The following is a 26,387-nucleotide window of genomic DNA, read 5'->3' as shown; positions in this document are numbered from 1 at the left end:
AAATTATTTCAGAAATCTTTGAAAGGAGACCCATATGGAACTATATTTTTGCATATAACATATTTTTGCCCACAATAAATCGAGCGTTAGGAATAAATTTGAATCAAAAAGATGTTGTCGCCGTTTTTTAGACATTTCGTTCGCGAATAAAAACAAATATCTCGACTACACAACCACGAACACAACACTACACCGCTATAGTGCCGCGCGATCTGCCCGCTGGTTTCGAGAACAGGTATGCGTTGGCCGCCTCGCTCCCGCGCCGCAGCCGCTGCCGCCCCGCTGCCCGCGAAATTCGAGGCCGCAGCCTAAGCGCTAAGTCTGACTTCTATACGTCAAAATTTTATTGGACATACGCAAGTCACAGTTCGAGCAGTCTTGTTTCTGAAATACCCTTACAGTCTTCCTCCAGAGATTAGCGCATTGAACTAAAAAAACAAACTTCATCTTTTAAGTATTAACGTATCGAGGTCGTGTATGAAAATTATTCGACATATTGAATAAATTATATATCAATTAAAAAAAATCGGACACACATATTATGATGTAACAATAAATATATTAACATAATTTTACGTAATTTATTTGCTGTCGAGCAGTTTAATTAATTTATTATATCATAATATTTAAGTTGAGAAAAAAGATCTATAGTCGAATTTTTAATTAGACGATATCAACTGACGTTTACGGTGTTGTCAGTTTTTAATGAAATAAAAATAGTGTTGTGACAAAGTAAAAACCCCTGAATTAATGATCGGTGATGGCACTAGTCGCCGCGCCGCGCTTTGTAATAAGACGTCAAAAAACTGATTGTAGTTACATAGTACTAGTACCTAACTTATATCAGAGCACTTTTATACAATTTTGAAATAGAAATAATATTCTTTTATTGTTTGAAATGATTGACTATTCACACTCATTGTTCATTCATCTGATTGAACAAGAACTGAACGCATCACTATTACTTTAAATATGGCAACATTATTTTACAAAGTGACATTAGCTACTGTCAGTTGGCTTCGTCTAATTAAAAATACGACTATAGTTAAAAATGATCATGAAACAGATTCAGAAATCTGAGGCCCAGACCTAAAAGAGGTTGTAGCGCCACTGATTTTTAATATTTAAGTAACTTAATATTAAATACTATAGATTTATATCATATTCAATGTTTTTTTTTTAATACGTAGGTACTTTTAGTGAAAGGAACTAAGTGTTTGTGTACCTACTCTTTACTTGTCCTATTAGTTTATTTTATAATCATCATTTTATTATATGTCTTGAACTATATTATGTCATGTCTTAAATAGAAATAAATAAAAGAAAATGAAATTCTAATTAAACAAAGTTATCAGTGAAAGACGCGAAACAAAACACAACTTGTGTGTGTCCTTACGTCAATGTTTGACGTCGTACTATTCATCGGAAATGACAAAGCTATGTGTATGAAAATAATGTAAACTATTGGAACAATGGTTAGAAGTATAAAAACGGGTAATGCGATAGTTTGGTATTATTCTAATGATGTTAACTTGGGCTGTAGTGATGTTGACAATTAATATTATTTTGGCTTACGAGCCGTCTTCTATATCAAAGTGTCTTTGGCACAATAATTCATGTGAGTATTTATATCAAGATAATAATAATAATGTATCTAATAAAATAAGTAGCAAGCATTTCCCTCAAGGGTAATGTTCTAATAGTACAAGATTTTTAGAAATCGGTTGAGTACTTTTTGAATGTGTTGCTTTTGAAAATACAAATACTTTCCGCTTTATAATATTAATACAGATAATAAACAATGTTTACACTCTCAGTAGGCACGATTCTTAGGTTCAGGGTATAAATACGTTGCCCTACTAGCAACGTGTTTGAATACCGTAATTATTATTTCAATATTCTATATTTCTAACCTTACAAAAAACTACAGCACTCATAGTAGTATTACTTATTAATTACCTACTAAAAGTAATAAGTTACTGCAGATAGAAACGCCATATTATGACTGTGTATTCAGGGCATCGCCCTGTCAAGTGTTTTCCATTTAATTTAAGGATGAAGAGTCGTCAGTCAATATACTATGTATTAACTCTGTTTAAAAAACGCATTTGGAATAAACTTTTGTTGTTAGATGCTCAAAAGTAGTTTTCTAGGTCTTTTTCATTAAGAGTACTTTCAGTATCTTCCGCGCCGCTACCAATATATTATGTAACGTTTGAACGAATTAACGATTTATTACGAATTTTAGAATTATTACGAAACAATTAACGAAAATTAGAATTATTTACGATTTTCTCTTCCTAGGTGTTGATAATTGTCCAGAACATATGATGAAAAGAGTGAGTAACTGCACTGAATCTTACTGGCCCGCACAGAAAACATGTAAGGATCCCGAAGAAATTCTCGTTGGAACAATGTGCGGATTTTCAAGGTGCGACTGTCCAGAACCAATGGTACTCGATACAGAAACAGGATACTGCTATGACGTAGATAACTGTCCAACAAAACATCGATTAGAAAAATAAATGTGACATTAATAAATTATAAGTTTTAGCAAGATTGTGATAATAATATTATTTAGCAATAACTATCTACAAAAAGCTTACATAGTTTTTAAAGACATATCCGATCCCGATTCCAATATTAAGTTTCAGTACTATACGTACTACTTATTCTTATTTTGAGACATTGGCGCCAATTGGCGTTCCAGATACTTAGGTTCATAGACAAAAGCTAATATTTTAAACTTAGCTGTATCTATAGTTACGGGTTGGCACTTGGCAGTTGACAGATTATTATGTCCTAGTGTCAATGTCTCACGGGTTTAGACTTTTGAGTAGATATTAAATATCCAAATAGTTTCATAACCTAATAATTAATATAAGGCTAGCTTTTTATTTAAACTACCTATATGATCAAAATATTAAATATATCATTAGTTTAAAAAATGTTGCGTGTGTTTTCAAAAAGCATTATTTTACAAAATCAATGTCGCTTATCTCAAAAAGTAATACGAGAATTGGATGTTATAAAATGTGTAACAGTTCAAAATTGTTTTTCAAGACACTTTGCTAGTAAAGTGCAGGAAGATGCAAAACTTGAACGGATCTATTACGGTACCTTGACGCCACAAATTCGAGCTGTAAAGGTTTTTTCATTGTGTTCAAGTATAGCTGGTCTAATTGCTCAGCCCATTATAATCAAGGAGGCTTCAACAATCGGAAGCACTTCGTTATTAGTAGCTTTATGTTCAGTTGTAGGTTTCTTCACATTTGTAACTCCAATATTACTCCACATCATTACAAAGAAGTATGTGACGGAAATCCATTATGACTCCGAAAAATCTTTATACAAAGCTACAACATACAGTTTTTTTCTAGTACCAAAAAAGGTAAGTTTCTCTTTCAACATCAAAACAGAATATGTATTAATAAAAAAGTAGTTTATTTTTTGTAGCTAAATCTATTTTTAATAAAGATAGTAGAATAAATTTTGGATTTTTTATTGTAAAAATTACTAGATAAATTTTTTTCAGGTGGATTTCACACCAGATGATGTAGTAGTACCTGACATCCCTGGAATGTTTACAACAATGTTTGCTAAAGGCAAGCCTTTATTTATTGAAGCCCGGCATTTCAATGACCCTCTAGATTACGCTAAGATCATGGGCTATGACAAACCTTTAGACTTTAAACTAGGAGAAATAGATGACAGTGAAACTAAAAAGTAGATCAACTATTAGATTTAGGTGTTAGAATATGTTTTTGTTTTTTATATATATTAAAATATAAGGTATAATGGAAGAGTATTAATACAAATTAATCTTTTTTGTTGTTAAACACTTAATATTTATTGTAAGACTAAGAGGTAAATAACTATAATATTCTTTTAAACTATATTATATTCTATCTCAATGTAATATTAGGGATAAAACAAAATTTAATTTATTCATATATTATTAGATATCAAACCCTCATATCTAATAGAATTTTCAAATTAAAATGCTTAACTGTTAGGTACCCCAATTTATAATTTAAAAAAAAACACACAAATGTTTAATTGATTTTATTAATATAATTATTTTATATACTTAAATTTAATAGGACATTTTATTCTTTTGTTTGCTTTTTAAAGTAGAGTGGAATTTTAAGTCAGTTGTAATAATTTATGTTGTGTTTACAAAAATATAGCAAATAAATTGACTAGATAAATTAAATAATGTCCATTTTACTTAAAAAATTAAATTGGAATGTTCTGCCTATTTTAAAAAATGTTATCTATACATCACAATAAATTCTTATATTACATACAACACTTAAAACGTTATGTAACATTTTTAATCTATTATTCAAAATAAAGCTGTTAGTAATTCCTATGTTCTACATAGGGCCATTAATCAGCTTATTTACATTAAAATTAGATGTTTATAATAACTGTTAAATAGCTAATTTTATAATACTTTCCAAAAATATTATTCTATTCTTCTCTTGTTAGTGCAATTGTTATCATGGAGGATGTTACAATGTTACTTATAATTAAACAATAGCATTTTTTTTAGCAAATTGCTCCTAAAAAGGTTGCAAATGATTTCAAAGAAGGTGTAATGGTATTCCTACAACTACATACATATACAATACAAAAATTTTAGTGTCATATAAGTATCTTACAAAAATTTACAGTCAATATCACTAAAACAAATTTTACTAAAAAGCTCTTGATTTTTAAGTAGCATTTCTTATTGCATTAAAATCGTTACGGAAAGTAAATAATTCTAAAGGTAACACAGTCAACAATGGTGATTGCTCACCTCACCTCACTTATTTCAAATTCAGTCATAGTGCAACGTGTTTTCCGCCAAAGAGTGAGTGACGGGTGACAATTTTTCATCAACATTGTCAACAGCAAGACGACTTCGGGCTCTGTCAGACCATTCTACTCGACAAAAGGCTGCAGTACCAATAGACGCTAAAACTGCTAGTACACCTAATTGGACGGAAAGCAGGGCCTTCGATGAGTAGAAGAAACAAGCTGCTGCAGCTAATGACTGGAACATAATAATATCGTGTTAAAATATACAATTTAATAATTACAATAATAAAAGTAATGTGTATCGATGACATTAACACTTGCTTCTACGTTGGAAGTATTGTGAGCAAACAGGCATGTATTAGATCCAAAAATGGTGTATCGGACACAGAAGGCTGATCACATGTTTGCAATCAATAAAATTAACAAAAAAACGTGTTACATTATATAAATTATTACTTTTAGTAGCAAACTTTTTTGTCTATTTATTATTCCTATTTTTATACACGATTCAAGTTAAACTAGAATTTTTAAAGATTTGACTGCTTATATGGTCAAGTGTAGTTTAGTAATCAATAGTTAAATCTCAAATTACATGGAGGTGAATAAATAATTTACCTGAGTGAACTTGAACAGCGCAAACGCTGAGGTACTATTGTCAGAGTATTTCCCGCCCAATATGGAATAAATCTGAGTATTGTAGCAGGCATCCCCGAAACCAAGAAGGAAACTGCACAACATGGCCAAGTATGGCGAAGGTGTTATATAGGAGGTGTCCATTGTATCACCGAATGGAGCTACATTGGGCAAATTGATGAATATGAGGAAGAAACTGGTCATGTGGATGAAATAACCCATGATCACGATTGGGTCCCGGCCCCAGCGAGTTGTTTTGTTGCCTAGGATACCGAAGAGGGCGCCACCTGTAATCAAATTATTTTTGAAATAAGAATTAAATAGTTTTTAACGTTTCTTAATGTTCTCATAGATTTTATGGGTTAAAATCTTGGTCGACAAATTTAATTTTTTTAGGTAATGGGTGTGAACTATGTGATGTAAATAATTATTTCCCTTCATTAATAGTGACAAACTTCTTTAACTAAAAGAAAGTTAAAATTCGTATATTAAAATGCTAGAAACTAAGAAAAACTATCAGTGAAACAAATACAAAAATGTATCTGCTCAATATAGGTTAGTATTAAGAGTAATTTCATAATATAAATAAAAAAATAATTAAAGTTCTTATTCATTCTAAATTTTGTTGAAGTTCAATCTTTAACTAGTTAAAGAATTTACTTCCTGACCAGATAAGTATTTTCTTATTATTCTTTAAAATAGGTAGTGTTATTCTTACCAAGAACCTCTCCCATTCCAATGAATACTCCAGAGAGACCCACAAGCTGTTTAACATTCTCGCCCATAGCCAATGTAAACCCAATACTAGGACTGTACACTCCACTGAAGAATGACAACTCAACACCTGAAAATAAGTGCCATTTAAAAGTCAAAGACTATAGAACTTTAGCTAAAAATGTGGTATGTTTTTTATCAAGATTGAATAAACGTTAGCAAACAAGCAAATCGCTATCTAGGCTTCTATTGATCTTGATGACCGCCCTGGCTTGCCCTTGCCCCCTAAAAGGGACACAAATAAAAACAATCTAATATTTTCCTGAATACCTAGTTCTATTATAGAATACTTTTTTTTATTAGATACATGTATAACTATCAAAACTGATTAGATATAAGTAGAATTCGAAACAAATTTTGGACTGGTAACATAATGATTCATTATCATCCACAGGTCAATAAAACTCCAGTTGATATTAAACTTACCGGTATAAATAAAAGCGGCACTCAAGAAAATCATATCACGCGTGCAGAACAACTTTATGGCGCCTTTGAAGGCATCCAAAGGACCTTCCGGCTCGACCACGATTTCGCACTGCAACATAAAATACAATATTAATTGCCATAATAAACCGACGTGAACACCGTGTCACCCTTGACCGGTTTCGGCTTTTAAGGCATACGCAACTAATAACTGAATTTCAATCAAATATTACAATGGGTCAAAGGATTTTTCCATACAATTAAATCCGAAGCATGTTCGTATTTATAAACGTCATGGAAATGTTTGTTTATTTCCATAGGTCATAAGGACAACGCATGTAATAGCTTTCTAGATAAAATGATTAATTATCTCAGTTGTTACAAGTTTATACTTCTCTACAATTTTGTCTATGCTTTTTAGGGTTTTGGGTTTATTAAGCCCTTCTATCGTTTTTATTAGCCATGTCACTTTTCATCAAGGCGTTAATACAATTTGACAAACAAAGAGTTCTTAATTAAAAAAAAGTGAAATTAGACGTGTTTAGTTTTTATAAGGTGATGTCAAAAACGTATTAGATTTTGACAAACGGGAAACTTAGTACAGACTAAGTCGCCACTCCTAATCTTACCCTTAGACCGAAATGTTAATAAATTTAAATTGAACCTATGCCTAGCGAATTAATTAATACCCCGGACATAGTTAAAACGCATAAACATCTCTTACAGAATCATATAAACAAAAATATCCTAACAGTTTGTTTACTTTACCTATATCTTTCTTTAAAGTATATAAATTCATTAAAATACAGAATAAATAAAGTCAACATAATAATTTTCCTTAAGGATGTTGGACACGATGTTTCCGGAAGTACTCGTTTTCTTGTCTTTTCCTAATGTCATAAAAATATGATTTGTTAATTTGACCTGACGCTTAAGAGAAAGTTTCGAAATATTTTTATACATTTAACGTTAAACGACTGGCATAAATATACGGAAAGACCGGACGCGATGGAGGCATACTGTGGGCACCCTCTGCCCCAACAAGGGGTCATTGGGAAAGTCGAGTATACACGTAAGAAATCTATTCACTTCTGTATAGAAAGAAATAATTCTGTCCCGTCGACTTTTTCTTTTTTCCTCTTTCATAGATATTGTATGAAATTATTTATTTGTATAACATGTGGTAACAGAAGTCCGAAAACTGGTCTATCAATTATTATTAATAAAACATACTATAAATAAATGTATGAATTGCAATATGCATTAAGAAATTTTGCATTTAAATTTTTCACCTTGGCATCGTCAATAGCCGGCGCCCGTCGTGTCGGCCTCAAAAGCAGCAGGAAAACAATACCAACGATAGACACTGCTGTTAAAGCACCAAATACCACATTTCGGGTCTCAACATCTATATGAGTTTTGCCTTGGAACTTTATGAACACGAAGAGGTTGCCAAAGAACAAACTGAAAAAAGAAAAATATATCAAAAGAAAAATATATCAAAAGAAAAATATATATATCCTACTTTATATTACACCAATAATAGGATCTTCTACGTGTCTAATATTTAGACTATGGTAATTCCAATGAACTGCCACATTTCTCTTTTTACCACATTGTGCTTACGGTTTGATGAAAAGAGACAGATGATACTATAGAATGACTAATTTATAGCGGTGTTAGTAGACTGATTTATTTCCACAGGATCTCTCAAAGTGTGGGTAACGTCTACTTCAACTTAGTAGTAAAATAATTAATTTAAAAAAAATCCTTGCTCTGTATTTTTCATAAAATGATATTATATACTTAATAGAACACGAAAGTGTGGAAATATGTAGTCCCTTCTTAGAGCCGGTTTACACGGCATTGAGTTAAATGTTTCGAGATCGTAGCTCTCTAGTTCCTGTTTCGAACTATGCAAAACCACATCTATTTTTCAAGCTACATTAAATATGGTCCAGTTTTTAAACTACGCAGTATATAATATGTAGAATAGTATTCGCGAAATGCCATTTAAGTTATTTGTACCAGTTTAAGTTGTTTGTTCAAAATAAGTAAGACAAAAAGTTAAAGCTTTCTGGGTCAGAGGAATGCTTTAGATTAAAAAAAAAAATATTCAAACATTTTTTAACTAACCATGGCCCTCTTGTAAATCTCTCAATAACATGTGTTTAACATTACCTGCATTGTAACATAGCCCAGAAAATCCCGGAATTTCTGGATATGGTGTCAGCATCACTGTTGAGTGTGAGGTAGTTACCCTGGCCGGTCCAAATGGCGGCTGCTCCTGCGCCGATTAGGACACTCGCCACATAGAGTAACCATGTTCGAGGGAACAGGAATGTTATTATGAAGAATCTGAAATAAAGTTAATACAATATTCATTATCACAGAACAATTAAAAATGTATTTTCATGGATTTCATTTGATTCAGGTAAACATTAAAAATTCCTCAACGGCATAATAGATTCATTATTATTAAATACATAGTTTATAAATAAGGAATGAATAGTAGTGTGGTGCAAACACAAACTATACGTATATGTTGTCCACCAAGACGTAGAAAAAATGTACCTACTACCTACTTCTTTACCAGTGATAAATACGATCACGCCACACAACGAAATTAAAATTGTAGTCACTGCGAAGATACATTATAACCAAGCCGTTGCAGACATCTAATTATGAGCCAGAAATATCGTAATAATTTGCCAGCGAGATTAAATAATCCGCATATACCACTCATATGACACTCTAAAATAATAACTTTTACAATTTCATAATTAAAACAATATAAACACGTTTCAATTATATATGATATTCGTGGGTAAAATAAACAAAATATATATAATATTATTATTATTTAAATACTGCTATCTTTTTTATACAATAAATTATTATAAATTTTCAGTGAGACATGAATTCCATTGCAACATAAGTCAACGAAAACAAAAAAAAAACCATTCAAATTTTATTTTGAATGGTTGTTTTTGTTGTTGTGAAAACGAGTGAATCGTTTAACAACTAATAAACGCTGTAAACCAGTGTGTCCAAACAAACAAACTTCATTGTGCCATGCCCCACCATGGCCCTTCAAACATTCTTATGCCCTCCCCTATGTAACATACATAAGAAATTAAAATGATAGGTTTTAGAAAATTACTAGGAAGTTATTAACTAAACAAAGTAAGTTAATTTTCAAAACATATAATGAAAAACTGAAATTCAAATGACAAAATATTTTAATAAATTTTCGAATAGGCCCATTAAATGGCCCCTGTGAGGCGTGGGCACGTTGGGAAACACTGCTGTATACGGATAGACCAATAGCAGCCCTCTTTAAAAAATCCTATTTCGTTTTATATAAAATCATATAAGTTTTTAAACGTCATGTTGTTATTTATTTCTATTTACATTACGAAACTACATCACAAACGAGTTATTTATGTTGCATTTAATATGATAATCAAGTTTAATTACTGTTTAAATAGACTATAATTATAAAATTCAAGTATGTTAATTAAATAGAGTTACAGTAGTTGTTGATACAATGACGGAGTGCAGAAACAAAAGTTTTTAATACTTGCAAACTAGTAACTCTTGAAATCGAGACTGAAGATACTTCGAAACTTGACCATAGGTTAATATGGTAATTATTTTATTATTAGCTATACATATTAAATGTTAAAACCAAAGAACGGAGTACATACACTAATAAAACGCTCACGCATATCAATAGGGAATAAAGTGGTAACTATATGAGTCTTGCCCTCAGATAGCAACCGTTTCTTTAATCATTTCTACTTCATAGACAAGTAGGTGATCAGTCTTTTGTCCGACACACGTCTGGTTTACGTACGAGCGAGTGTTTGAAGCGCACACAGACACAGAGAGTCTATTGGTGCACAGCCGGGGATCTAACCTACGACCTCAGGGTTGAGAGTCGCACGCAAGTCACTAGGACACAGCTTTTCTTTACATTCTATAGGATCTTTTTTTTTTTAATGAAAGGGAATTAATACTTTTGTTGAATTTATTAATAATATCGCTGTTTAACAAGCCCAGTTTCTATATTCAACACACTAGTAGTAATTATTACAAGACATTATTAGTTGAAAAGCGAAACTCCCATATATTGGTCATGGCATATGAGGTCTTTACACAAATGCAACTGGTCCATAATTAATAAACTATTTAAGTACAAGCGTATATAACTTATAAAATGTTTTAGTCACTTGCGTAACTCCTATACCTGTTGTACATGACTGCAATGCAGTTGAGTTAAAATTTCAAAGACTTATATATAATGTGTGAACGAGCTAACAAGTCGGGATAGCGATATTATTTTAAAATGAATACAAGTATGGATTTGCTAAAAAGCGGTTAGGTTCATTCATACATTGATCTTCGATGGTCAAAATTTTAAAAACATTTTTAATTTCCATAGGGCAGAACACATTTTCTGTTTTATTTGGAATTGACACCTTCATGCCGGACAAAAAAGTTTTTATGCTACAAAAATACCTCAAAAAAAAAAACCTCAAAATAAAAAATGAGGACTAAGGCCAGCCGTACACGGACTGCTTCAAGCAGTTATGACCGACTGCTTGAAGCCGCGACCGCGCGGTGAACTATAGCCATTCATTCGCTGCCGTACACACGACTGCTCGAGCAGTCGCGACCGCTTCAAGCCGTCAACTGCATGATGAAATTCCATCGTGCCGTCGACCGCTCGCGAGCGGTTGCGAGGCATACACCGACTGCTCGAGCCGTTGACTGCGCTAGAGCAGTCGACAGCTCTCCGACTTCCCTCTCCCCCCCCGCCCTTTGCGGCCTCGCGGCGTCTGTTTTCTCATTTGCCGGCTGTTTTTTGAACATGGAGGGCGTGTGCGATAGTGATGCCCTTATTAGCGCAATTAAAACGCAAGAACTTATTTGGAACTATAAACTTAAGGAACACAGCGACAAAATAAAGAAGAACAATGCATGGGCAATTATTTGTGCCCAAGTAATTGAGAACTTTGATGAAAAACCAGTTGAAGAAAAAAATCAAATCGGTAAGTAAAAAAGTCAGTCATTTAACACACACATTTATTATTTTATTTATTATTAAAAAACAGACTGGTAACAATATAATAGTTGTTTTGCTTCTTATTATATTTTTAATATTTAAAAGAATACAGAGGCTATGTTATACGGACGGCGCCCTTTTGATTTATATCATATTCCATTGCCAATCTAGTTTGCCTTCTTCGCTCACAAAGTAATTAGCAAATTCTTCACGGATTGTTGTTAACATAGGTCCACCTGGACGAACTTGCTGGGTTGAATGTATTATAGAATAAGGAAGACCCTCAAACGTATCCTCAAATTTATTTCCATCTCGTTGTTTTACGTAGTTGTGAAGAACACACGATGATTTTACTATATCCACTGCGAAATCAACGTTGACGTTGAGTGGTCTATGAAAGATCCGCCATTTATTAGCTAATATGCCAAACGTGCATTCAATATATCGCCTCGCACGTGATAACCGATAGTTAAAAATTTTTTTTTTCTCTGGTAAATTCTTGCCACCATATGGACGCATTAAATTTTCCTGCAAGCTAAACGCTTCATCCCCAATAAACACATTCGGTAATAACGGTCCATTTTGTGATATTGCAGAAGGTGGAGGTATATTTAACTTTTTTTCTTGTAACATTTTATATAGACAACTCTCTTCGAAAATAGTCGAGTCAGCGTGCCTTCCATATGAGCCTATATCCACGAAAGTGAACATATGATTACTATCACATACTGCTAGAAGTATTATCGAAAAATAATTTTTATAGTTATAATATGACGATCCACTTTGCGCGGGTTGTATTATTCTAATATGTTTGCCATCAACGGCACCGAGGCAGTTCGGAAACTGAGCATTTTTTTTGAAACCATTTATTATGTCTTTCCATTTATCTTTAGTTAGTTGTTCCATACACATATCCTTCATATGTATCCATATATTTCTGCAAACATCCCTCACTATCTTACCTATTGTTGTTGATGCTATTCTAAAACTATATTGCAAATCCATAAATGTACATCCAGTTGCCAAATACCTGTAAAACATATTTATAAATCAATCAATTATACTAACTTATATTTTTTTGTTGTTACAGCCATGTTAATACAGAAAAAATGGAAAACATTAAGAGATGGATACACCAGATATGCTAAAAAAATTAAACCAAAGAGTGGTTCAGCAGCCCTCAACATTCGGCCATATGCATATTATCAGCAGATGTCTTTTTTAAAGGCAATAATAGAAGATAGACCCGACAAAACAAATAGTTTACAAGAGAGTGAGCACACTGAAATTACGTCCGGAGAAACCGAAAATGGTCAAAATAAAATACCCAGAGAAAGAAACAAAAGAAAATTAACTACTAAAATCACAGATGAGAACGTCTTAATTGAAAAATTATCCAAACGTTTAGATGAAAAAACGCAGAATTCGCGCATTGATAATGAAGATGAAGATAAATTGTTTTTACTATCATTAGTTGGCGAATTAAAAAAAATTAATGAGCATTATAAATTAGATGCTAAGACCGAAATACTTAACGTAGTGAAATACTTTAAAGGGATGACAAATCACACATATCCTTCGAGTTATGGTGACAGGGGATATTCATCGTTTAATGATTATCGTGGACCATGGGGTTATAATACTGGCCCCTCTACCTCTACATCAGTGCCTGGTCCCTCTAGATCAGCAACCGGCCCCTCTACATCAATGGCTGATGACCAAAATTCTCAATTTGAAGACCTTTCATCATGTTCTGTAATGTCCGATGATGTAATTTCCAATATTTTTAATGAATAAAAATTTTAATAATTACTATATATTTTTCTTACCTCAATGTTACTGCTAGTCTTTCTTCAGGTTGGATACTTCTCCTCATAATTGTGTCTTCCCGTTTAATGTGAGACTTTAGTATATTATACAATTCATCAAACGAAGACTTTGACATTCTAAAATAGTTGAAAAATTTTTCTTCATCACTTCTAAGTTCCATAAACAAATGATGGAATTGTCCATGTTGTTCTCTTAATTCCAAAATTGGATGAACCCAAAATGTTCTCTTTTGACGTCGTCGCCGTCGTCTCCGCTTGAGCAGAAGCAGCAAAAGCAGTGCTTCCTCGTCAGAATCCATGACTAGACTGCGGTAGAAATTCAACTGCTCGAGCGGTCGGCGTTGACTGCTCGAGCAGTCAACAACCGACTGCTCAAGCAGTCAACGCCGACCGCTCGAGCGGTCCGTGTACGTCGGTCAGCCGCTAACTGCTCGAGCAGTCCGTGTACGCCCGCTCTAAATACGCTCAAAATATTTAGCTTGCTTACACGTAGCTGCACCTATTAAACCAACAAAAAGTATAAATCCTTGATAGAGTGAATGTGAAACTGGAGCGTAACTAAGAAATAATTAATTCGTAAATCAATAATTAATTATTGATAAGACATTCTAGACTGAGGGCGACAACTTAACTGCTAATTTTATCCTTTATAATAACCTTATATTTTAAAGCTTGTTAGGATCCAAAAGCAGCGTTGGTCTAAACTCTAATGATTCAACGTGCGACGGGGTCGTAGGTTCGATCCCCGGCTTTCGTCCAATGGGTTTTGTGTCTATACGAGAATTTAATACACGCTCGTACGGTGAAGAAAAACATCGTGAGGAAACTGGCATGCCTTAGATCCAAAACCTAGACGCTGTTTGTCAGGCTCAGAAGGTTAAAAACCTATTAGCAATGTTCTCGGAACAGATATAGAAATCTGAGGCCTAGAACTAAAAGGTTGTAGCGCCATTGGTATATTGGATCCAACGCGTCACCAGAGGAAAGCAGGTTACTTAGGGATGATGAAGTATGTAGTCAAATGGTGAATATTAGATTCAGGTCAAGTAGTTTTTGAGTTATAACATATAATAAATAAAGCTACTTTAATTTCATACTATTTACTATAAAACGACACCAATCCAACGTAGACTCAGTCTACGTAAGTTACTATTATTTTTATTGTTTCGTGTCTAGTATTGACCTCTTTTTGGCAAAGGCGGGTACCTGAACTTTTAATTTGATTCTGTTTATTTTTCTTTCAGCCATTTCTCCTCAGAAATGTGTATATGTCGTCAGCCCATTTGTGGTCTTCCTACGTTACATATAAAAGAACAAATCGTTCCTTTAAAATATTACTCTATGTTAATTGGATTCTTGAAAATTTTCAAAGTTTTGACTTAATTATTTGGGACACTTTTATTATTTTTACGCTTAAGCCATAACAACTCACACGGCACAAATTTGTTCTAAATTCTAGTCAAAAAGCAATATATAATCACGAAAAATAGAAACAAAATAGAACAATAAACCTGGTTTATTTGAGAATTTCTTTTTAACTTATAAATATTATATATAAGTTAAAAACAAATACTGTATGTCTCAAGTAGAAAGTAAATATATGCGACTATTATATAAATACGTCTATTATATAACTTTCTTATCAATCATCGTTTTTTTAACAGCAGAATCTCGTATTGACAATTGACAAACACATGCCTTTAATCACTTATAAAACCTTATAAAAATTTCGTTGTAATCATAATTAGTCTTGAAACAAGTTAAACGTTATTCATTTGTTTATCACAAGACGACGTTTCGCGCGCTTTATGGACTGTATCAACTAGAAAACGTCAGAAAAGTTTAGTTAAAAATAAATAATGTAAAATTGTGAAAGCTGAAACAGTGTGCTATATGTAATGTAAATAACTCTCATGAATAAGACAATATTATAAAAATTCAGATTTACATTTGTGAATGTTTAAGAAGGATTTTGGTTATCTCTTTATTGACGCTTGATGAGAATTTCACTAACACGTAACCAGTATGCTTCTGCAAACAGAACGTTTTGGTACTTTTCAAATATTATAGAAAATCTAATTTCCAACAACTATATGACCCACTAAGATCGGTTACCTCTTTTCAATATACGTTATCCGTGACCACGTTATCGCTATTTTAAATGTCACTTGACTGAAGTGCCTAATGAATATGGAGAAGTTTCCAGAAACCAAAGGCCAAACATCTTCCAATGCCAAATTAGAGGTTGTTGCCGTGAAACGGAAATGAAAAGACTAAATGTGATTTACTGTCTAAAAGCTTGCAAAAAGTAACTCAAAGAGTTAGACAATGAAAACGCTGCGATAAATGTATGAAATACCTGATAATATGTTCTTTAATATTGTAGATTTATCATCAATCGTTTTCGCAGCGCGATGAAAGATATTTTATAGGCACTTTTCTTACAACTAGGGTAACATTGTTATTTAGTAGGGATAATTATTTTTTTCTTGCAATTAAAATAGCCTATATTCATCAGTAATAATGAAGCATTCAAATGGTGAAAGAACTTTTAAAATCGGTCCAATACTTTTTGAGCCAATTCGAAAAATACTTACATACAAATCTTTCCTTTTTATAATATGGGTATAGATGAAATTAAATGGACAAACTGGCTTTAGAGTAATCCTCGACCAAAGCTTAACTACCTAATTAACTTACTAAGCTATTACTGTTTCAATAAATCCATTGAATACTTTGGTTATTTTAGTCTTTCCTATTAGTATTTTTGTTCAATAGTTTATTTACTGAGGAAGGCTATAGACACTACTGAATTACAGAAACTCGCAGGGTACAGCTAGTGTATAATTATCAAAGCTATTCTGTACATAAAAGATGCTGCGACCGAATTAACAGGGACGAAATTTGTAGTGGTGTCAAAATTACAATATTATTAAAAAGGTTGTTTCACAATGTAACATATGACAATAAAACCTTATTAAGAATTCAGAACAAAATCGATAGATTTATGCAGTGAATCGCCTTGATTGCTCAACGGTGAACAGCCCACGTGTTTCGCGACGCAATCGCACTATACATCTACATGTATGTATATAGTACATAAATAATAGTACATACATATAAGGAATGAAATTAAATTAATACTTAAATATACCTGAGAGATAAAATGAAAAGTGTGAAACTGTTCACACCTTTAATTTTTTAAATTCTGTAAAATGAAGATTGTTTTCGTAATAATAGGTCAGATATTGCTTATATTTTCTATAACTATTAATATTTTTTGTATAGCGTACACTGTGGCTTGTCGCGTTCACTTGTTTTTGTTAGTGATTACGAGACACATACCAGCAGTTACAATATTGCTAGTGAAAGTCTGCTATTGCAATGTGATAATTTGTACCAGTGCTTAAAAGTGTTTACATTATCTAAGTTCATACATTTTTTGTAATAAAAGTATATATAATAACAAATAGTAGTATTTAACAAGAATATTTATCTCTACGATATATAACGACACGTGTATATGTTATATATTGTGTCAGCTTCATGTTCTATTCTATCGCTAACCCACAAGGTCATGATCATGTTTTATCAAATCCTAACAGCGGTTATAATTTTAATTGTATATTGTGATGAAATATTATAATGTAAGCTTTTATATTTACTTAGGTTAAAAATACATGAAGTTTATTTCAAATTACTGCGAAAGCGGCAATGCTAAAAGCTCGAAAAATATTACGAATAACGTGAACTACGTTTGTACAGACTCTTTCTCAAAAACATTCGTTACATCTAATATATAAAATTCTCGTGCCACGGTGTTTTTAATTAAACATCCGAAATGGATCGACCGATTTTCGTAAAATTTTGTGCATATCGATAACGTCTGTGAATCCGACAACATTTATATCTCCCAAAACGTTAAGGGGGTAACCCCTAAATTTTATTTTAAAGACAAACAATTTTGTTTTTATTTTTTTATGATACAGCATACAATAATACATACAACGCTTAATTTCACCCATCTACGTTCAAGCCCTATTTTTAATTATAGTAGATAGTTATTTTTTTATATGGCAAAACAACTTTTGCTGGGTTGCGTTGGTTATAATATAAGAATGCTTATAATAACCAACGCAAAGGTTTCATCTTCTTCTATAACTTTCAGTTCTGGAGCTCATCATAGATTTTTAAAGGGGTATGCTTTAAAAACCTATATAAATCTATCTATCAAAATATATTAAATATTTGAATTCGCAAACATTCTTCATACTTACAAATAAGTCACAGCTCCTATAAGCATTGCCCCTCTGGGCCCAGTTATTGTGATCACCGAAGGTGCCATCCAGTTACAAATAGCGAGGGTCGCGTAGATGATGGCCAAGGACGTGTATCCATCAGCTGTAAACGTGCTGTCATCTTGCCTTATGCTGTCCAGAATCGTTTTCTGTGAATATATGAATAAATATAGACATGTAGTAAGCATAGACCATACCTAGGAAAAAACTATTTCATTAAAAGGTATCGTTTTCATAGAATTGGAATTATTCCAACTCGTACGAACTTCAACGCCGATTTTGAATTTATTTAGTGAACTTTCTGAGATATTCTTATTAAAATTTAATAATAACCAACGTTATCGTCTATTGAACTACGATCTTATAATCTACTTGCGGACCCAACAGACGTCCTGTATGATATTTCCAGCGATTAGGATATTAAACAATGTATGAAAGTACCGATTGCTGCATCTGCCGGGCTGATTTGTGATTTGTGCATATAAAAAATTTACTTAAGTCGGTCCAAGAGGGATTTAATGACATACACAGGTACAGTAGAATGTAATATATAAAATTCCCGTTTCACGGTGTTTGTAATTAAACTCCTCCGAAATGGCTCGACCGATTTTCGTGAAATTTTGTGTGCATATCGGTTAGGTATATGAATCAGAGAGCATCTATTTTTCATATCCCTAAATGTTAAGGGTGGTCCAAATTTTATTTTTTAGAGAACACTTTTGGTTTTTATTTTTCATGATTTGTCATTTCACCCCTCTACGATCAAGCCCTATTTTTTATTATAGTAGAAAGTTATTTTTATTGAACTAAAAAAATGTTTCCTAGAAATAATATTCATGGTAAAACAACGTTTGCCGGGTCAGCTAGTTATATATATGTCACCGTAAAATTGTAAAAACCGTTAGATTGTAATCTATCTCGCGAGATTGTAAACTGTCGAAAGATTGTCAACTCAACATACTGCTTGCAATTTAACGTATTATTATTCGGTAGTTATATGAAATTGTTGGGAAGTAAAATTAATCTGTAATTGACCAAAGAAGTTTGAATGATAACTAAGTTAGTGTAGTACAATCTACCGAATACCGATAACCGATAACCGATAGATTACAATCTAACGGTTTTTACAATTTTACGTTAACATATATAAAGATTGTACCATAAAATTTATCACTACATACTTAGCATAGATTTATTACATAATAGTTTCCAATTATGTATACATTATACAGATGTTTGCATGTATGTTTCTGAATACAGAACTAGGTAATGAATTAAATCTATTTTAAATCGTCTTTTTATTGAACAAACTAATGTAAAATGGTTCATTTTACAAAGTGATATTAACGCGTGAGTTTAGCCCTACACGAGTTTTAATTTATAAAAATAAAAAGAACGGCTTTCAATATATTTTTAGTATTTTATCGAAACACAGTACGAAAAAAATAATATGAATCTTGACCGTGTGAAATGTCAATGTCTTGCTGTATCATAAAGTTTCGGACGTGACATCGATAAACTCCATTTAAAGTTAGATTTCTGTTTTATTTTATGTTAAAACACAATCTTTAATAAATATTTTAAATGCCATATTAGTAATAATCTAATGACACCAAAACCATTATGGGTCTTGGCTTCAGATTACTGCATTTGTCTTGATAATTTATAAGCAAACTAGCAAACTCGGCGAACTCCGTTTCGCCACCAGATGGCTTCGTTTTATGTAACATTTCGTTTGGTGATCCCGCTTTTCTGTTGAAATTTTTCCTGAATTTTCTTTGCTATAAACCTCACGGAGCACGAGACCTTTCCAACGAATGCAAAACCGTGGAAATCGGTTCGTGCGTTCTGGAGTTATAGCGTCAGGAAGGAAAACCCGACTTATTTTTATATAGTAGATTATCAGCCATCTGAGCCTAACTCACGTCAATTTTGAGTATACGATACGTATATAATATAAGAACCAGTGTTTCACTGATGCAAGGGTTGAAAAGCATACATGCAATGAAAGTTCCAAATTACTTTGATACCAATAAAAATATTTTAAAGTAAAAATACAATATTTATTACTTTTCACAAATCTGTTGAAATTACCATAGGATACGAATTCCAATTTAAGAAAAAAATATCGCACACTTTAAAATATTTTTATTGATATACTTAATCATTGTGGGCGGTAATAAATTACATAAATGGATGACCGAAAAGGGCAAAACTTTCATTTCGCATCAAGGCGATGGAACCAGAATTGCAAAACTGTCCAAAATAACACTTAAATTGTTTTGTATTAAATGTATGTGTCACCGTAAAATTGTAAACACCGTTAGATTGTAATCTATCTCGCGAGATTATAAACTGTCGAAAGATTGTGAACCTCAACGAACTGCTTACAATTTAACGTATTATTATTCGGTAGTTATATGAAATTGTTGGAAAGTAAAATTAATCTGTAATTGACCAAAGAAGTTTGAATGATAACTAAGTTAGTGTAGTACAATCTACCGAATAATAATACGTTAAATTGTAAGCAGTAAGCTGAGGTTCACAATCTTTCGACAGTTTATAATCTCGCGAGATAGATTACAATCTAACGGTGTTTACAATTTTACGTTAACATATGCATTATGTGTGGTTGGAGTCGGGGATCTACATACACATTCTACCTTTTCCAACACTAATTATAATCCATATTAATGAAGCCATCTTCATGGTGATTTTGTATTATTTAATTGAAATGACGTCTTTATTGTATAAACCACGAAAGTGTCTTGTTTAAAACACGATAGGCTAGGATTTCCTCTACCATTTTCGATTCCTATTGAAATATTAATTATCAAGAATTTTACTTACACTGACATACACCTAATTTGTTAACTAAATCGGAAAGGATCCACATATAATAAACATTTATTTCCATTTTCTTCTCAAATGTGTAGCAATTGTTTTTATTGCCAACTTTCGCAACAGTTTGGCGATGTTTTTAAATATGCATTTGAAGTTATTAAATTATATTTGGTCATAACTAAATGTCGAAGTTTACGTTGTGACCTAAAAGCCTGCCCACTAAAATGACTGACTTACGACATCATTACATAATTCGCTAATAAATCCATTATACATTTATTTGCATACATAATACAAACAGAAGAGCAGTGTTGGCTTAATGGCTTCAGCGTGCGACTCTCATCTCTGAGGTCGTAGGTTCGATCCCTGGCTGTGCACCAACGGACTTTCTTTCTATGTGCGCAATTAACATTCGCTCGAACGGTGAAGGAAAACACCGTGAGGAAACCGACATATCTTAGACCCAAAAAAAGTTGACGGCGTGTCTCAGGCACTGGAGGCTGATCACCTACTTGCCTATTAGATTTAAAAATGTTCATTAAACAGATTCAGAAATCTGTGGCCCAGACCTAAGAGGTTGTAGCACCACTGATTTTTTTAAAAATACAAACAGAATAATCTCTATAGATTTACAGCGAATATATATTTTTTTCCATTAAAGAGAGGCGGAGAGTCTCTTGCCAGTTCTTCTGGCCGAACACCGATTGGGGAACTGGTAGTAAATATAAAAGCTCAACTTTTATATTTACTACCAGTTCCCCGATTAAAAAAAGTTTATACTTACATTAACTTTCATACCAGTGAATAAAAAAAATTATTTGATTCCATTGAAAACAATGGCAGTGTTCTCGAGGCCTCATGAGTCAAACATACTCATGAGTCATGAGATATACTAGCAGCTAGTTCAATGAGGCGGTTAAGAAAATATTTTTATTATTTATTAAATTATTTATTATTTAAAAATAGCAAAGATTGCTTATGGTATGGTATACAAGAAAAAACCGAAAAGAAATTTAAAAAAATATTAGTTAAAGTTAAACTGGTTCCCGAAACACAGGTCTAGTGAATATTTTTATGTGGAGTCTATTATTAAATAGTATTATCATGAAACATTTTCTAACGACATCGTAAAGTGTTTCATTAATATATTGTAACAGAAGACGAAGCAATCAATTTTCCTCTGTGGAAATACATTGCAATTTTCTCGTCAACACGGCATTGCATTTACTCAACCGATATAGACATTATTTTCTAGGTAAATAATTTCTATGTGCGTAGTCAATATTTCTTTGTTCGTAATCGTACACAAATCGTACCTAAAAATTGTGTGAATATAACCTTTGCACAAAAAATATGGTGTAACAGTAATTCTTACGCGACTTTAAAATAAATTAGAAGTTTTTACAATTCACAAGGAAATAATAAGTCATGATTATTATACCTTATTTTAAGGTATAACTTTTTACCCCAGTAAAGACGCACGAATTAAAATAAGTCAATAAAAAACTTTAAACTGATTGTCCTTAAGATTCTTATTCTACTATTTCTAGGATGTGTAAGCTAGCCAATAAATTTTCCCATGTAATTAACCCCACATTTTTTTGCAATAAGCAATATTTTGCTCACTTCATTATAATCAGATGTTTTTAGTTTTATATGTATTTTGTTAGTGAATAATAGTTAAAACAAAGCATGCTGTGTTTGACTTATAAAAACTACTTTTTATTTTTTTTCTTACAAGATGTACGACTATTGTAATGCCCTTATTATAAATAAATAAGACTAATCAAATAAATATCGCAAAACAAAATTTAATTGCGAGTCAATTATTTCGCTGATAACAATGTCATCTTCATGACATGTTATTGAAGGCCCTGGGTGCTATCAAGTCAATTAAATCAGCTTGACCTACATCCAGAATGGAGAATCCTTCATATTATCGAGAAACAACACGATAAGATCCAATGATTTCTATCACTTAAATTTTCCGATAACCCAAGGATTACATAAACGACTATGTCTCAACAAGTACTGAAGACAACAACCCTAGACAAGAAAAGAATTAACGATAAAACAAATAGAAAAAAAGATAATGCGATATCTATATCGCTGTAGTTCATTAAACTTGAAAAAAATCTTTCTATTACAGTATGAATTACTTCAATAATTTTTACACTAAATATATCTTCGAAATATCACACTATGGTAACGACTCCTATTGTTCCATAATAAATAATGTTTTTTGTTGTGGCCAACATGGGCGTATCGTGAATTTGTCTCTGGGCTATTATGGCGAAGTCCCCCGTAATAGACAAAATACACCGCCAGAAAAGAAACGACTGGGAATTCCACGTTCCATTCTTAAGACGCGCATCGCACATGGGTTGATTGATCTCAGTTGGATACCAACGTTGATTTAAATTTTTTTTATTTTAGATATTTTTTTAAATTAAAATGCTTTTGATGCGGGGATGATGCCCTTTATTTCTACGCGCCCTGGTCTGCAGCCCTAAAAGATCTTAAGTAGATCCGCCCCTGGTTGCCTAGTCTAGGAAATACCGTTGAGCTTAAATCGATTCGATATTTTAAACTAATGTTTATAACCTATTGCTAGTATGAAAACTAATTTTTATGTTAATCGTGAGATTAAGAATTCGATACGCTTTCCTATTCCTTTGTTCTCATGTAGAAAGATAAATTATGTAATTATTCAGTAAACGATGTGAATAGTAAGTAATATACAAGCAAAGCATTTAAATATATATAGAAATCGTACATGCATTTGTAATTAAGACAGCAATATGAATCTATTCCAACAAAGTGCTATCGAAACGTCACTATAAGGCATTATTGATTGTATTTTCCTGATTATAACGGAAGATATTAGAATGCCGGAAACGATCTCCCTTTAAGCGTTGCCATGGATTTTATTTGATAGCCATTTTCCTTTTACTAAAGTTTAATTATTTCATATATTCTTTGTTTATCTAACCCACAATTCGTATGAGAAATGAAAGCTTCGACGAACGTTTAACGTAGTTTAACTTGAGAGCAGGGCGTAAAAATTTAATTTGTATACCTAGCTGGTGACCGCGACTTCCTCTGCGCAGGATTCGAATTTCGAGTAGCTTATATTAGCGTGGCGTAGAAAAAAACCACTAAAGATATTGACTATTTAAAAAAAACATTTTCATCATACATTACATATGTGTGACTCTAGCGGTTTTGGCAGCGCACTTAGATTATTTCTTGCTTACTTGATAGTTTGGGCAATTTACACATCTTTATAACGTTACGTTTTTTATCTTTATAATTGTAGCCTATGTGTTATTCTGATGTAAAAGCTATATTTTTGTAAAGTTTCATTAAAATCCATTCAGTATTTTTACATGAAATTACATCCATCGATACTTACAAACTTTCGCGTATATAATATTAGTAGGATGTAGAACAGAACAGCCCAGGCCTACTGATAAACAATAAACTACAAGCTCCCACCTTATCAGAATGCCAAATCATAAAATGACTTCTTCACGACTGATTTGAGCGTGACCGGCGATGCGAAAACCGCTGTGAGAGTTTGAAAAATGAGTTACAGAATCGCAAGGCAGATTTGAAACTCTTAGATAAACATATTTGAAAGATCTAGCATGCTAAGTTATGCCTAAAACTGGCCTGACTAGACCTTCACCCAAATAACAAGTAATGTCTCAATCATACCCCTTTATCGTATACAAAACCTTGAAAGTAATCTCAAGAACAAAACGCATATTGCTCCTATGTAAAAGTTCAAAAACAAAATATGTATGCTGTTACGGTTACACAAGCGTGTCGATGATCTCAAATAAAAATTACATAATAAGCACGGTATAAACCCGTTTTGATCATACTTTCCTACCTATATGAAATACATACTACTACTACTAATCACTTAGGATTTCGCGATAACATTGCGCTTTCAATCATAACAAAACATAACATTTATAATTACTCTTGAAGTAGTTTCTTTAGACTTCTAGTTGAATTGCGTGCGACGTAAAATGCGACTTTCCATATAATCGCGCCTCTTTCCCGTTGAGACTTGGTATGATTATTTGCTTAGTATATTAATATGATTGAAATAACTATTCTACTATACTATTGGGTAATGATCCTAATAACGCTTTTTATTTTGGGGAATATTTATGTGTAGTGTTATTGTATTTCATGGTATATTAGAATATGCATATGATTGACAGTACAGATAAACGAACACCCTCGTAGACTTCTTATATTTTATATTAGCAAAGGTTATAACTTAAAAGTACCTGGGATTTCAATAAACCTTTACCTAACGGTTGCCACTACAGCATCTGTTCAATGAGGTATAGCGTGTACAATCCTTTGACACAGAAGACTTTTCAATTGTTTATTTGATATATATTATGGGCGCAATTATATATTTTCTACACGTCCCACAGAGGTTAAATGTGCTTTTAACCTACTAGAAGAAAAAGTTAATAAAGTGGTAAATATACCAACAAATGCGGGCGTCGTTGTGTATGTTACGCACGTCGCGTGGAGTACACACCTCCAAGTGACGGCCTTTGTGGAATGTCGACCTTTATTTTTTTACCTACGTAAACAGAAAGGAGGCTTGTTTCTGGTTTATGGTTCATTATTGTAAATTAGTTAATTATTGTTCCATATTGATTTATTAGCCAAATATATGAGTTGAGAATTTTAACTTAATCTGTTATTGTAAAATTAAAATATTTGATTTTAACTTAAATACAAATTCATCTCTATCATTCAATAATCAAATGTAATTTTTATACATACATTTTAAGTACATAATCTATGTACATATATATTTAAAAGAAGTAATGGGTAATATATATACATATATGTACTATATGTATCACCTACATATATGTATAACATGGTAAAATTATTAAAACAAATTATATGTTATGAATACTTTAACAACCTAGTGTTCTATAAATATATTGAGATCAATTAATATACCCTATACTTCATGTATAATATTGCTTACTTACTGAAGGTTAATTGTGAAAGTAATAAGTCTGTTTGTAATAATAGTTTAAAATTTAATGTTTATTTAAAAGTAGAACATGCTTAAGGTATGATATACTAACTCAAATAGAAAATTGTTGAAAATAATTGGAGGGTATATATCTAAGTAGAATAAAATATGTAAATCTGTAAATATTGTAACTGTTTTAAGACCTAAAGTAGGTACCTGTACAATGTACATCATATTTTTACTTACCTCAATGTTTCCCATAGTTTGGAATGCAGTAAAAACAAACATAAATCCGAACCCAAGTAGAATAACATTCATAAATTTTCTCTCCATCGTGAAAGATTTTCTATTGGATTTAATATGTGAAAAATTACCACTGTCTTCTTTCTATTATATATGCGTGAGTATTGAAGGTATTTAGTTTAAAATGAAGAGAAAAAAAAAACAATAATAAAAGAACAAAAAGATATTACACTACTGCACGAAACGCGTACGCTTTTATAATAAATAGTTTCAGTTGCATTCTCCAAAATACTAAACGAACTCCCTCCTCAAATCCACATCCACAACCAAAGTAAATAAAGATCTTTGATTCGCCAAATTAGTACTATATATGCTTTTCATAAAAGCTATATTTGTTTGGATCAATGACAGTAATGTTCTATTGGATGCCCATTAGT

The 26,387-nt window shown here is 32.2% G+C and overlaps 4 protein-coding genes across 4 annotated transcripts; 2 read left to right on the top strand and 2 right to left on the bottom strand.

Annotated features, from left to right (window-relative positions):
• The first annotated feature begins 1,688 nt into the window (after positions 1-1,688).
• Positions 1,689-13,522, top strand: LOC125057365. The gene is made up of 4 exons (XM_047661019.1): positions 1,689-1,702; positions 8,314-8,317; positions 11,197-11,696; positions 12,801-13,522. Exons 3-4 carry the CDS (start codon positions 11,342-11,344, stop codon positions 13,505-13,507), a joined length of 1,062 nt encoding a protein of 353 aa, XP_047516975.1. The 5' UTR covers positions 1,689-1,702; positions 8,314-8,317; positions 11,197-11,341; the 3' UTR covers positions 13,508-13,522.
• LOC125057366 (transmembrane protein 70 homolog, mitochondrial) lies at positions 2,843-3,798 on the top strand. The gene is made up of 2 exons (XM_047661020.1): positions 2,843-3,391; positions 3,536-3,798. The coding sequence occupies exons 1-2, from the start codon at positions 2,948-2,950 to the stop codon at positions 3,728-3,730; spliced, it is 639 nt and encodes a 212-aa protein (XP_047516976.1). The 5' UTR covers positions 2,843-2,947; the 3' UTR covers positions 3,731-3,798.
• On the bottom strand, positions 4,051-26,287 carry LOC125057362 (UNC93-like protein MFSD11). The gene is made up of 8 exons (XM_047661014.1): positions 25,954-26,287; positions 17,817-17,986; positions 8,821-8,997; positions 7,932-8,103; positions 6,643-6,751; positions 6,161-6,286; positions 5,425-5,729; positions 4,051-5,044 (listed from the first exon to the last, which is right to left on the bottom strand). The coding sequence occupies exons 1-8, from the start codon at positions 26,038-26,040 to the stop codon at positions 4,829-4,831; spliced, it is 1,362 nt and encodes a 453-aa protein (XP_047516970.1). The 5' UTR covers positions 26,041-26,287; the 3' UTR covers positions 4,051-4,828.
• LOC125057363 (protein ALP1-like) lies at positions 11,625-13,870 on the bottom strand. Its single transcript, XM_047661015.1, has 2 exons — positions 13,540-13,870; positions 11,625-12,740 (listed from the first exon to the last, which is right to left on the bottom strand). Exons 1-2 carry the CDS (start codon positions 13,836-13,838, stop codon positions 11,855-11,857), a joined length of 1,185 nt encoding a protein of 394 aa, XP_047516971.1. The 5' UTR covers positions 13,839-13,870; the 3' UTR covers positions 11,625-11,854.
• Positions 26,288-26,387: the final 100 nt, after the last annotated feature.

This window comes from Pieris napi, chromosome 16 (assembly GCF_905475465.1).
Source record: "Pieris napi chromosome 16, ilPieNapi1.2, whole genome shotgun sequence".
Classification (NCBI taxonomy): Eukaryota; Metazoa; Arthropoda; class Insecta; order Lepidoptera; family Pieridae; genus Pieris; species Pieris napi.
This window is presented reverse-complemented; position numbering and strand designations above follow the sequence as displayed.